The 14,252-nt window shown below is 40.7% G+C and overlaps 1 protein-coding gene across 5 annotated transcripts in view; it reads right to left on the reverse strand.

The window, feature by feature from the left end:
- ITGA4 (integrin subunit alpha 4) overlaps positions 1–14,252 on the reverse strand; it is an 80,663-nt gene that overhangs the window by 6,519 nt on the left and 59,892 nt on the right. For 3 of the 5 annotated variants that reach the window (XR_200669.3, XM_004768948.3, XM_045066709.1), the window contains exons 18-25: positions 9,254–9,404; positions 7,521–7,616; positions 6,797–6,876; positions 6,378–6,467; positions 4,393–4,483; positions 1,919–2,026; positions 790–915; positions 13–132 (exon numbers count right to left, since the gene is read on the reverse strand). Coding sequence is in view for 2 of the 5 variants with exons in the window: in XM_004768948.3 (XP_004769005.2) it covers positions 13–132; positions 790–915; positions 1,919–2,026; positions 4,393–4,483; positions 6,378–6,467; positions 6,797–6,876; positions 7,521–7,616; positions 9,254–9,404 (862 nt within the window). In the remaining 3 variants the exon portion in view is untranslated. Of the gene's footprint in view, positions 1–12; positions 133–789; positions 916–1,918; positions 2,027–4,392; positions 4,484–6,377; positions 6,468–6,796; positions 6,877–7,520; positions 7,617–9,252; positions 9,405–14,252 lie in introns of those variants that run through there. The other 2 variants (XR_006602491.1, XR_006602492.1) reach the window with 2 other exon arrangements.

Here is a 14,252-nt window from a genome sequence, read left to right on the forward strand (position 1 = left end):
TATCTTACTTACCATTTCTGAAAGGTATGGCCGGCCTTCCAGCTGAATGTGAACACTGGCTTCTTTTCCACTTTCCATTTTCCCAAAGTGGCAGAAAAAATTTAAACAATATGGATCATCTTTTATGCAGAACTTGAAAAAAAATACAAAAGAGCTACATTAAAACATTTTTTATAGGTAGCTAAAATATTTTACATGGAATTAAACATCTCCCATGAGTGGCATTTAAAAATTATTTTGCTTTAAACAAAATGTGAATATTTGTTTTATAAATTATAACAAAAAGTATTTGAGCTGAAGCATGTGTTCTGAGAATTAAAACAAAGACTCCTAATCAGAACTGTGTTAAGGTACATGTTCTATGTTCCTTGTAAAACTTGGATCATTTGAATGGAAGACCACTTCTTTAGGGTTTTTGGCTTTTTCCTAAATTCACTAAATCAAAGGAATGAAAATTAATCCCATGTTACAAAGTCTGCTCAGCTGAATACTCTATCTTGGCCTCCTAAAGGGTCTGGAACAAGGCTTGGCTGGCACAAAATAGGCATTGGTTAGATTAATAATTAAATCATATCTATCTATCTGTGTGTGTGTGTGTGTGTGTGTGTGTGTGTGTAAATATAAACTCTGGGTCTCTCTGATCATGTGTGCATCTTGTGCAAGAGTATTACCTTGGGTTGTTTCTTTCCTGCACTGAACTGACTGCTCAAACCCACTGGTTCTTGGTTTTAAGTGCTTTGGTTCTGTATGTTGAAAGCAAACTCTGCAACCAGAAAAATGGAAACTTACCAGTAGCTTCTTATCAGTCTTGGACAAGAATTTGAAAATGTCTTTCAGGAACTCCATTGAACCTTTCTCCTGCTCTAATGCACACTTTCTTTGATAATTTTTAAAGTGGCATTCTCCAGCAGTAGTCTATACAGATAGAAAGTGAGAAAAATCTTATTTCATACTGGAGAGAACTGCAAAAACTACATGCTCTTAAAAGTTCCAGTTGCTTACCTTTTCTAAAATACATCAAGTATTTCTGAATTTGTGAATATACTTTGGAACAGACTTTCTTGGGAAAGATTAAGTCTCCATGGCAAAAACTCAGAAACCCAGCAACATTTTAACTAGGTTGGATATAGGTGCTCAAGTGAGCACAGGGCCCTAACTTGACAGAAAATAAGGCAATGAGAAAAATGGACATTTGAACTTTAGCATGGAATTAACATTTCTTTGGCTTTAGACACAAAATAAAACGGTGACACATAATAACAGCATGTCCTGTCATCTAATTCTGGAACTCAGGAAAGATACTTTATTTTTTATTTTTTATTTTTTTTTAATTTCATGGCCATTATCCTTATTTTATTTTATTTTTTTTTATTATTATTTTTTATTTTTTATAAACATATATTTTTATCCCCAGGGGTACAGGTCTGTGAATCACCAGATTTACACACTTCACAGCACTCACCAAAGCACATACCCTCCCCAATGTCCATAATCCCACCCCCTTCTCCCAAACCCCCTCCCCCCAGCAACCAGGAAAGATAATTTAAAATTAGATCTCAAACCCAATGAAGGATTTATTTGTTGACTGCTTGTCTTGAACATGGGAATTTAAGAAACAATTCTGATACAGTCATCAACATAAAAATATCGATTCCTGTTAAAAAATGGCTGAATACTCGTTTTCAATGGCAGACTCAAGATTTAGAGAGCATTTCACCAACTACTTCCAGAGGCCCATTTCACAAAGAAAATGCACTGAAGACGGAAGAGCAGAGGTCTCTGTAACCCTTTAGTTCCAATGGATAATATTCGAAGTATACTCAGAAATTGGTGCATTCACAGCTGAAAGCGTGACTCAAATAAGAGATACACCCATTTAGCAACATAACTTCAAATAAAGGAAGGAACACATTTTTACCTGGACATCCAAAATGTTGAACAGCTTATCGGTTTGGGGGGTAAAAGAATTCGGTACCATTATTTCCACACTAACATTTGGAGCCATGCTGTGACCCATGTTGATAACCTGGGAAGGAAGAAAATTTTTTTTACAACCTATTTTTCATAAATGTAAATACAGGTATCAGCGAGCTTTTGGGTGAACCTGGATGTTTCAGGCAACATTTACAACTGTGGGGGTTTGTAGTCAGCATCAGCATGGCGAAGGGAGATCGAATATCCATAATCAGAACTTTAAAAAGTGTGCGAATTGTTCCTTATTTCCAGCCCTCTCCTTTTGACATGCTTAGGCCAAATGTCCAGACTGTTAGTTACTGCAGAAACAGTCCAAAGGAAAAGACAATAACATACATTTGTATGGCACGATATGTATCTAAACACCCACAACCAGGTGATCCTCACAACTGTCCCATGAGGTGAGCTGACATGTGATTCTCCAGCTCTAGAAGAGGCTCAGACGCGTGTGAACGATGTGCCTCAGATGGCTCCAGAGTGACAAGGAGCTCAGGTATTCTAACTCTTCTGTGTCACAGCATCTCTCTGCTGAGAGGATGCTCCTCGTCGCAGTAAGTGAATGAGAATAGGTTACATAGTTCAGGGTAACGATAATGCCAGGGCACGCAGAAAGTCAGAAAGGGGCAGAGAAAATACAACAGCCTTTTAATAATAAGGCATAGGTAGATGATATTTCATTACTGATAAATTTCGGGATTTCAGCTCTCTGAGGAAGGAAATTGGCTCAAAATAATTGCCTCCTGAGAGCTTAACTATGAAACCAAGAAAGTCAGAAAAGAGATGTGCCACAATACCCGAATGAAATAGCGTGACTCCGACATTTGCAGTAATCTTTAGGAAGCACATGACCTGGAAGAATGTGTCCCTGGCTGATGGAGACACAGTCCCTGGACTGTGGGGTAACAGGGCAGTTGCTGAAGGAGGTTTCAGCAATGAAAAGCCAGTACTGCCCTGACCTTTAGACAGGGTCTTCCTCATCCCAGCCAGTGATCAATCAGTCCAATCTCAATACCCTTCATCCTGGTTCACCTAATAACACCAAGACTCCTAAGAACCTCCTCACGTTTGCACAGACACACTGAGCCTACAGACTGAAAGTACGTTCAGTGTAACTTAGTGCAAAACACTTTCCGGTTAAATTACTGAAAATTGTATGAATTGTAAGCTAATGACTAGACCTTCTAGACTCTGTGCTCTGATAAACTATAACAGAAACTGAGCTGATCTCCCACGGGGCTCTGACAGTAGCACTCCTTGGGACTTCAAAGCAGAGGGCTGTATTTTTTCAACACTGATGTCCACTAATACCACAAAAACTTGCGTATACACACTCGGCAGGATTCCAAGGTCATTGTAAGGGTCTGGAGCAGGGCCCCGGCATTTGCATTTTGTGTAAGTACCTCAAGTGATTCTGACCCACATATTAATTCACCTTTTAAAAAATATATATTTATTTTAGAGAAGGAGCACAAGCTGGAGGGGCAGGGGCAGAGAAAATCTTCAGCAGACTCCACACAGAGCACGGAGCCTGACACGGGACTTGATCTCACAGCCACGAGATCAGAAGAGTCAGACGCTTACCTGATAGCACCACCCGCCCACCACCACCACCACCCACGGTGCCCCGCAAACCTACATTTTCAGAAGCATTGCCTTACAAAAAAATATCATCATGTGCCTAAAGTCAGATGCACTCACACTCTGTGGATTGTTACATAGTTCTAAGACTGGAGCATTGTTTTTGGTTCAAAACATATGGTGGTTTTATTCATTATCTACAATTACCATACGCAGGATGCCCCAAAAGTGTCAGTTTGGCAGTAAAAATTTTTTAAAAATTACCTTTATATTAATGTTTGGATGATGATACCCATTTTTAAAAAGCAATTTAATAAATGACATCACTTGTAACAGGTCATATGCTTATGACCTCAACAGCTGACCACGACCTTAAATGGGCGGAGGAGGTAAGAGCTACCTTTACTGGTAATGTTAGTGCTTATATAAAAGCTTGAACCCAGAAGAGATTTCACTGATTTGCACCCAAAGATGCATTCACTTGGCCTGTCCTGATCTCTGCACCTCTAGCAGATTCGGTTCCTCTGGTAATTTTGCCTGTTTCAGCAGTTCCCTCTGTCCTGTGCTTGCTCCTTCCTGTGGTATTTGTAAGGAATCAAGGGCTTCGGTGAAGGGGCAAGGCAAAGGGAAAACAAGGAGCATTAACCCAGGAGGAGAGGGGAGGGAGGAACCACTGGGCCCCTAAGCCGTAGGGGGGCTCCTCAGCCATGGGGGGCAAAGCTGGGCGGTGGCGGGGGGCAGGCCCTAAGCCTCTGGCATCTCAGCCTATCATGTCCTTGGGAGCAATGGAGCAGTACCAGGCTTTCACTTTGCTACGAATATCAAAACAACTCTTCTTACATGGAAAGTGAAGTTCATTTTCTCTGCCATGCACATTTCAGGCTCATTTTCTTCCTTTGGTCCATACACAAATGAAGTTGGGTTGACAAATCTGAAAGAAACAAGTTCAAATTTCATTGGTCTTACTTGTTGAGCTATTATACACACTCCTTCCCTATAGGCTGGATTATTGTATCTCTCTTAAAAATGCTATTTAATACTATATTCCAGACTATAGAGGCCTCTAAGCACCAAGGAATATTTTTGGTTTCTTGGGAAGCTATGAATTTTAGTGAAATGTAATAAACTCAGAAAGCCGTGTGCTCTGACTTGGGTGTTAATGTCTCTTCCCATGAATATCCTGTCTTCCCAGCACTGCCTGGTTTAGTCCACTGGCCATTCCTTCTTTGTCAGCCCTCAAATGTTTCATACAATTTTTTAAAATAGGAGATAAATTCTTAACTTTATCCCGATAGCTCCAATATCTTCCTATAAGTCCATCGATTTTACCTATTTTTGTATTATGTCCTTCTGTGATCCACTTCCTGTTGGCTATTTGTAATGAACCCCAAAGCTGGGGAACAATTCAAACACCAGTAAGTATGGCAAACTTTTTGCTTAGGAATACAAGGTTGTCACTCTTGCCTGTGATTAGCATAGAGGTCAGTAGTGGTTTCTAAGAAATATTTGTCTGGGGAATCCCAACTCCACTAGTTGCTTTTATTTGGCAGCTAATGTGAAGTAATGAAAATGAGCAACAGGCCACACAGAAATATTGAAATACTGTAGATTTAGGCAGTTTTATGCTCGCAGAACATTCCTTGCCCAAAATATGAGGTGGAGGACACTCATCATGAGAAAATCACAAAAAGGAAATATAACGAGGTTTCAAAATTAGGAAACGTGGCGTCAGCTTTTCTCTGGTGCCCACTGATGCAGCAGGGTCTTCCCTCCTGAGTGGCTTTCTCTCTCCTGCTTGTTTCACCTTGGAAACGTGATACTCAGTTCTTTCAGATGCAGACACCATTTTATTTTTATATAATTATATGCCATCTCTGTGAGTAGTTAAAAATGATTGGGGATGGTTTATATTTGGAGCAACAAGAAAAGCTCATCGGTCTATTTGTTCGGTATCTCCTATTTCTGGTCCATTAAAAATAGGGCTTTAGGGGCGCCTAGGTGGCTCAGCCAGTTAAGCATCTGCCTTCAGCTCAGGTCATGATCCTGGGGTCCTGGGATCGAGCCCCAGGCTTCTCCCTGTCTCGCTTTCTTTTTCTCTCAAATATATAAAATCCTTTTAAAAGAATATTGTTTTAAACAAAGGCTAATAGTCTAAATCATTTCCAGTAAAATCAGTCAGGGTTTTCTTAATACTCCTTAAATCTTTTCTACATGTTTCCTTCTTGAATCTGAGGAGGGCCACCCAATCACTAACATTGTGGGGAACCAGTGAATGCTGGCTCTGGGACCATGGGTGAGAAACTCCCTAATTCATGGGTCAGTGAGTGGTCAGGGGACACCTTGCAGCTTGGTGCTCTCCTATCTCCATCGATTTGCCACACAGGGAGAGGTGGGTTCTGGAGAGTGGTGACTGGGCCAGGCTTACACTTCCTAGAACTTCTCTCTCACCACAGCCACTGAGCATTATCAGGCTAATTATCACACTGCCATTCCCCCACCCCACCCCACCCCTGCCCCACCCGTGGCCTTTATAGTGTGCAACTGACAGGCTGGACATGACCTGCTAGAGGCTTCTGGGGCTTTTCCAGGAAGAAATCCCCAACCGGGTACTAGCTTAAAGAGGCCTCAGTAATGATTACAGAGTGCAAGAGACTAGTGAAGAACGAAGCAAGAGGATGCGACACCAGGTTTTTTTTAAGGGATAGCAACAGCACAGGAGCTTTCCTTAAAAAATTTTTCAATATATTTTTTGACCAATAATATAAGAAGCACCAGAATTTAAAATCGGCTCTCAACTTTTACAAGAGGAGTCCATATTTACTTACCCATGAACAGTTAGCATGACTTCGTACTTGAGAGGTATTGCTAAAGTCACTCTGTTCCGCTTCAGGTCCTCCCTTTCCCCCTCATTTGCACTACAGAAACAGATAAAAGACACCCTGTTAGAATCCCCCAAACATAAAAATCATTTTCAGAGAGGACTAATCACCTATCATGTATACCAAATGTATTTGGAGGCTTGGGGAGTAGGGGAAAAAAGACGTGGTGGTAAGCAATGTTTAGGACAGGGTTGACAGAAATTTGCTCCAAAGATAGTGAGAGATTTTTTCGTTTCTTAGATCACACAAGAGAAGCTTTCTCCTGCAGACAATGGATCACAGCTCCGTGGTTCCCCTATGTGCCCCCACCCTAAAGTCAGGAGTCCACTTCTGTAGCCCCGTTGTTTTTTCACAGTGAAATATACCAGGTGGCGTGCACTGTGAGGCTGAGATCCTCTTCCGCTCTGCTGAGTGAGCTCACATCCAGCAGAAAGCTGACATCTATCTGTGAAACGCAGAGAGGGAAACGCCCATTTTAAACAAAATCTAAAAACTATTTTTTTATCATCTGAAATTTTCTTAATGTTGATGTTCTGTGGAATGCAGATTGGAGACTATGTTCTAGAAGCACAGGCTATCCCTCCCCCAGGCAGTGAGCTAAGGGGGAAAGCTGTTGGCGTTTCCACAAGTGACATTCAGAGACAAAGCCTCCTTCTAAATGGAAAGACAGGCAGGTCCAGACTGACAAAATTAGAGATGCTTTAACAACTTGAGTGAGGACTCTTGCCAGTAACACCTTTTTGTATAGCAGAGGTAACATGCCTGGCAGATAGGACCACCTGGGGTGGAGAGTGGTAGGGGGAGTGTCGGGGAGGGTGAGACGGGGGAGGAGAATGCTGATCGACACATTCACATGCCCATTTTGACACAAACATGTGCCCCCACTTTTTTTTTTTTTTTACAGTGAACATTGCCAAGAATATAAACACAATCTCAAAGATCTAAGCCCAGTGGGTTTGAGTTTTATTTCATCACTTAGCTGCTCACCTTAAGCAAATAAATAATTATATATTTGTATGCAGCATAAACAGAAAAAAAATATTTTATGTTCATGTTAGTAAGCAAAAACTATACATGCTAAATGCTTACCCTTGATAGGTGATCAACATATATGTAACCAACACTGCAGTCAAGTTTGACTAAGCCAGAGCTGTCTGTTACTTCACAGCTTATTTGTTTTTCTTCCTAGAAGGAAAAATGAAACAAATCCTTTAGGTAAGAAGGGAAGGAGAAGTAACATATGTTTAGGAACAGTCTTTGAAAAGCAAATCATTCCTGAAGAATTTGCCTTCCTGGAAGTCGATTTTCTGTTTACTTTTGGGATACATAGAAATATAAATAAAATTTATAAGTGTGTACACACACACACACACACAGAGATGTATATTTTAATATTCCTTTAAATTCTCCAAAGAATACACAGAATAATTCCTGGCCTTGTAGCTTTCATCCATGTTTGTTTTTCTTATTTAACTCAAGGTCCAGGTTCTTGAAAAACCATGAAGCGAGTAATTCATAAAGTCCCTGTTTCATTGATCCTCTTTTGTCTGGGATGTGAGAATGAGGTAAAGGTGTGTAATTACAGTAACTGTCACCACAATAGGATATTCTATATATATAAATATATATATATATAATTCAAATATTCAGGGAAATATATATCTTGATGTTTCTATATACTATACTATACTAGAGAAGTATACATATAAATACACACTATGTACTATAGATGTATATGCACTATAAATGTGTATATATAATAGATGTACTAAATATGTATATATATATATATATAATATATACAGAAGTATATATATTTTTTAAATTTTCCCCTCATACTATTGCAAATAGGCTCCTAGTGTTCTAGAGAAAGGAGTAACATATCCCAGAGAGGTCAAAGACCTAAGTGCCCTTGGTTTGAAGAGATAGTCTCTGGGTAAAAGAGGTGTAAATTTGTTAAGGGATAAGATAGGCACCAAAGGGGAAAGTGACTGAGGCTTTTCTCTCTGAAATCAACCTTATTAATGCCTTGCTGATAGATTTAACTGTTTACGACTGAGGCACGGTGGTAAGAAAAGGTCTCTAAGTGCTTCAAACTCTTGGAGATAAAGAGAAATTGCCTGTGATCTGGTTGATACCAAGACTTCAGAATTTTGGAGGATCACTGGCTATATGGTATTTGTTGGAAGTTCTTGGGGAACAAGACTAGGGATGTGAACGTAAAATGCAGAGCAGTAATTCTGGGCACCTGCTTGGAGGACCAGTATTGCTTGTTCAGGGAGCTCAGCCACAAAGCGCGGCACCATAGTGCCAGAGAAGCGTGCCATCAATGAGAGAAGCAGCGGCGCCCAAGCAGCTTGCTGGGACAAGAGGATCTCTCATGTGGTAACATTTAAAAGACAGAAGTGGACTTTTTCGATCTCAGATACCAAGGAACTTATCATTTTGATCAGGAGCAAGAAGAAGTCTGAAAATCAATGGAATTTTGAGTGGTAAGTCTGTATATACCCTAATGTTTAGGCCTTACTTCCATGAAATGGATCATACCGTTTACATTTTTTTAAAAATTTATTTCCTTGAGAGAGAGAGAACATACATGTCGGGGTGGGGGCACAGAGAGGAGGAGAAGCAGGAGAAGCAGCCTCCCCACTGAGCAGGGAGCCTGGACATGGGGCTTGGACATTCGGCTTGGAACCAGGACCCTGAAATCATGACGTGAGCCAAAGGCAGAAGCTTAACCGATAAGCCACCTGGGTGCCCCTACACCATTTATATTTTTAAAAAATGAAATATAGTATCATGCTACGGTATTTGATACTTACCAGATCTAAAATCTTAATGAAGTAAAGGCCGGCAGGGAGTGTGATGTGCAGAGCTGTTTCATACGCATCATCTCCAGCATTAAACAAGGACACATTCAACATTACTGTCTTCATACTTCCAACAGCAAGATAGGTCTTATTTTCATGTGGTCTAAAAATTAAGTAATATTTAATACTGCTTAGTAACAAGTAAGTAATGTTTGGGAAATAAATATCCCATCCCTTCATTTATACTAATCATAAAATACTAATTTGGGAGAAAAAAAAACATGGGGGAGGTGAGCCCATATAAGTAGACACCAGTTCATGTGAGAACTCAATTCTTCATGTTTCAGATAAATTCAATCAGCTATTACCCAGGAAGTTTGTTATTTTTTAATTAGCCCTAATTAAGCTACACTCCTTTCTGTTTCACTTCTAGAGCTTTAACATATTTTCCCTCAGTATTGCACAGTATTTTTCTAAAAGCAAAGCTTTGTTTCTTTTCTTTACTTTGGAAAAGACCTTGACCGAGCTGCTGCTTAAACCGAAGGGGGGAATGGGGAGACCGGGGGAAAAGGAGACTGCCGAGGGAACCACCACCCAAACAGAGGCAACCTTTGGGGGGAATGAGCACAGCCCCGGGAGGGACGGCTCTCCAGCAAGTGGACAGCACTACAGTCTGCTGCAACAGAATTCATTTCTCAAGGCAGGCTGGTCCCCTCTACCGATAACTAGACCACATTTAAAATAGAACTGCAGCCATGCTTTGCCATCCTGTGACCTGGAAAGAAAGAGCAGACTGCTGCAAATCCACACCTACGAGTAAGGATTTCCAGTTCTGGCTCTGGCCCCAGGCCTCCAAGGTGGGAAGAGGTGCTTCAGCATCTTGAAGTCTCAGCTGCCATCCGCAGAAGTAGTAATTACTATGCTGAAAATTTGGCTCATGCACATCCCATGAAATCCTCAGAATAACACGTTTATATATAAAGAACCTGAGGTTTAAGGCCCTTCTTCAAAGCACCACAGCCAAAATCTTCTAAAGTCTCCAGGAAAATGCCTGCACAGCCCATTCTCTTTATCAATGAGAGAATTAGAAGAGCCCAAAGAAAACTTTTACACAATGGTTCTATAGAAGAATTTAAAATTTAGAAAAATTGGTTCAGCCAGTGAAGGATGTGACCCAGAGGAAAGTGTCAGGTGAGGCTAATCCCGGCAATAAGAAAGGTAACCTCTCTCCTGGGTCTTGAGAAGCTTTCCTCAACCTTACACTGTACCATTCTGATCAACAATGTATAGAAGATCAGTGTCCGAATAAACAACAGAAATGCTAAACACAGAGTCCGTATTCAAGGGTTATTTGTGAACTGATTTAAAACAAAGTGTGTCTGAGAACAGGGTTCAAGAACAGGTTTCCAAATTTATGCTTGTAGCCATTATTTGAAGACACATGAATGACTGACTATAACTGAAACCCCCTACATAATTATTAGGTTCATCATTCCTGGATACAACAGCAGTTTAAGAGATCCTGACCTTTGGAGAGCTTGTCAAAGACAGAGGTATAGACAAATATAAACAAATATTACCAATCCCCGGGAAAGAGTTGTGAATGAGGAGCCCTGGGAACTCAAGGCAGGGAACCACTTTTGCCTGAAGGTAGCGGGGCATGTTGCTTTTTGCTTTTCTACCATTCTGGTTATTTAGGTTTATTTAATTTTAGGACTATTTAATTTCTTTTTTAATATAAAAGTAGGAAAACTTCATGACTGAACATGACTTAACATGAATTATACCCTTAATTGATTTCTCAAGCCCTCCTTCTCCAGTCCAATTTTCACACTGCCAGAGAGGATCACTTTCCAGAAAGCAAACTTGACAATGTCATGTGCCTGCTTAACGTGCTCCAGTGCCTTCAAGACGAAGGCTAACTTACGAGCACAGCACAGGAGGCCTCACTTTGCACTGCACAACTCATTCCTTTGCTTTAGACATACTCACCTGCAAATAGGTATCCAAACATCTGTGTCTGTGTCTTAATTCAAGCTACCTCTCCTTCACATTTTCCCTTCTTTGTGTCTCTGGCTGATTTGTTCTTGTTCAAAACTCAACGAAGTGTTAATAGTTACCGGAAGTTCTTCTCGTTGATACTCTTTGCTAACCCCTATAGCTCAGCACTGCGTCCCCCCACCCCCCTCTAGAGCTCAGCACTGCATTCCCCCTAACAAAAGTAGCTTCTCCCTCTCCCAGTACACTGGCACACCTTTAAGGCAGTATTTTCACAGAGTCTGCTTTTATTATCACTAGAGTGAGTACTGGAAAGTAGATGCTAGATCATGATTATCACTGTTTTCTCAGAGCCTACAAACACAGTGCTCAAAAAATATATGTGGCACGTCACTGTATCAAACATTAAAGACGGTGGGATAACACTAAAGAAAAACATCAGAAAACCTGAAGAAATTATTGGATAAAAGATTGTAAAAGAAAGTTCATCAACTCATTATAAATTCTACCAAATGATATCCATGTTTGTCTGTCCCATGACAGTATACAAATTCCAAATGTTTCGTTAAATAAACATCTACCACTACTACATTCATATGATCTATTCCCTATCACACAACATAACATTTTAGTAGCAATACAGCTATTGAACTAACCAATAAATTAATGGCAATATCAATACTGGAAATAGGTTTTTTTTTCCCCCCAAGATTTGAGACAGACAGCATGTGCATGAGCCAGGGGAGAAGCAGAGGGAGAGAGGGAGAGCACGAGAGAGAAGCAGACTCCCCATGGAGCACAGAGCCCAATGTGGGGCTCCATTAGGGTCTCAATCCCAGGACCCTGAGATCATGACCTGAGCTGAAGTTGGATGCTTAACTGACTGAGCCACCCAGGAGCCCCTGGAAAGAATCTAGTTTCTGAGAAGTAATTATTTTCATGAACTTCTGAATATGCAAACAAATTAGAGATGCTTCTCCCCATTCTTCTCCTTCTAATGGCAGAGATCAAAAAAGCTGCACAGTTCAATTATACCTAAAAATTCTTCCCCTCTTACCCTGATTTTTCTTTCCATTTTACACTTATCAAGATAGCACATATAGAAAAACACACATATCCTAAAATTCAGTTCGGGGAATTTTTACAAACTGAATACACTAATGAAAGCAACACCCAAATCAAGAAAATGTATCACTAGCACGAGAGAGAAATGCCTTTACGCCCCCTCCCTTCCTCTACCCATCATCTTCCTTTTTTATTTTATTATAGACTGGCTTTGCCCAGTTTTTCTATTTCTTATAAGTGGAATCACAGAGTATTTAATTTTTACCTATCAGGCTTTCTGTACTTAAAATTTTGTTTAGAACATTAAACTCTACAGATGCATGGAGTTGTGAGTGGTTTATCCTCATTGGCATATATGTATCCATTTATAAATATAGCACATTTTCTTTATCCAATAATCATTGGGAATTTTGACAATTCTAATTCGGAGCTATTACAGTCTTTCGGGGAACATATAGATGTATTTCTGTTGGGTTAGTCTATCTGTCTTAGAAGGAGACCTCTACGGTTTGTGAACCCAGGATTAACTCCTAAGCATGTCTAAATCTGGCAAATTTTGGCACCCAGCTTAAATTATACCAACAACTTATATATAAATAACAAAATAAACTCTAAGGCACTCTAGTATACCAAAAAATAAAAACATACTACAGAATGGTCATGTAAAAAGCAAATGTACATAGACAAGGGTCTCAAAATCTGCTGTCTAAAGGCCAAATTTGGGCCCCTTCCTGGTTTTGTCCTTGGGGTTTATTGGAACACAGCCATGCTTGTTCATCTGGGGCGACTTCGGCACTGTGATGGCAGAGGTGAGAGGCGGAGACAGACCTCTGTGCCTAGAATATTTACTCTGTCCCTTCATGGAAAGAGTTTGCTGGCTCTGGCATAGAACTACCTAAGTATCATTAGTTGCAAAATAAGCACAAAAAGGGACATCACTGTATTTTAAATCTGATCATTCTGACATGGATAGAGGCTTTGTTATTTGGGATGGCATCAGGTGCAGCATCAGAGAAACCACGCCCCCCCAGCCCCACCCGGTCCTCAGAATCCCTGGGTTGGCACTGGGGACATCGAGGAGGAAGGAACAAAGACCAAGTGGGTGCACAGCATCTCTAGCTTCTGATCCCTCGGTGTGAAACGTTAGGTCTTTTCTGGAAGGATGTGTAATAACTAACACAACAGTAATCCTACACCAAAGCTACCCTTTCCGGGTGGAGGAAGCAGACTCAGCGACCTCACGCTCTTCCTCCCACCGTTTCAGGGAATGCCTGTGATTTCCTCAGGCTCCTGTCCTAAACCTTTGTGTTCCACAAGTACGCATCTGCTTGGCGGCACAGAGGGCAGAGAGAAGATAAATGTGTGAGGACCCGGGCGTCCTACATTCCCTCCACTGCTCTGCAATCATGTTACAACTGAAGGAACCTAAGAGGTTCTAAAAGTAAACTTCAGCTTGACATTAAAGTTTAATTAAGACTTGTGGAAGAGCTGCCTAGAAATAGACATTTATAAAATATTCTGGCTTGTAACCAAAGCATTAGTCACTGAGCACCTTTGGGAAAGAAGTTGGCACTTAGACAAGCAACAGAAGGTGAGAGCACTGCATAAACAGCTAGGTTCCAAGACAACAGCAAATTAAGGAGAAACACTGTGTTCACATTTCAGCAGCCAGACTCCCGGTTCATTTTCCATTTTTAAGCTATTTTACCATATTACCACAATGACGATATACATCTTACTGTATCTGGATTCATTAACAGGGTGCCCTCAGAAAGATACCCACCAGCTTTTTATGGGAGACAGAAGAAAGGTCCAGGTGCACATCTGGAAGTGTGACAAGGCTGAACGGAGCTTTCCCCGGGAATCGTGGTTCATTCTTCATTAAAACATGCATAATGCACGCTTGAAATTTACAAAGCAGCCCAGAATCCCCATAATTTAAACAAAT

Source organism: Mustela putorius, unplaced genomic scaffold, assembly GCF_011764305.1.
Source record: "Mustela putorius furo isolate JIRA1106 unplaced genomic scaffold, ASM1176430v1.1 tig00003869_pilon_pilon_pilon, whole genome shotgun sequence".
NCBI classification, from domain to species: Eukaryota; Metazoa; Chordata; class Mammalia; order Carnivora; family Mustelidae; genus Mustela; species Mustela putorius.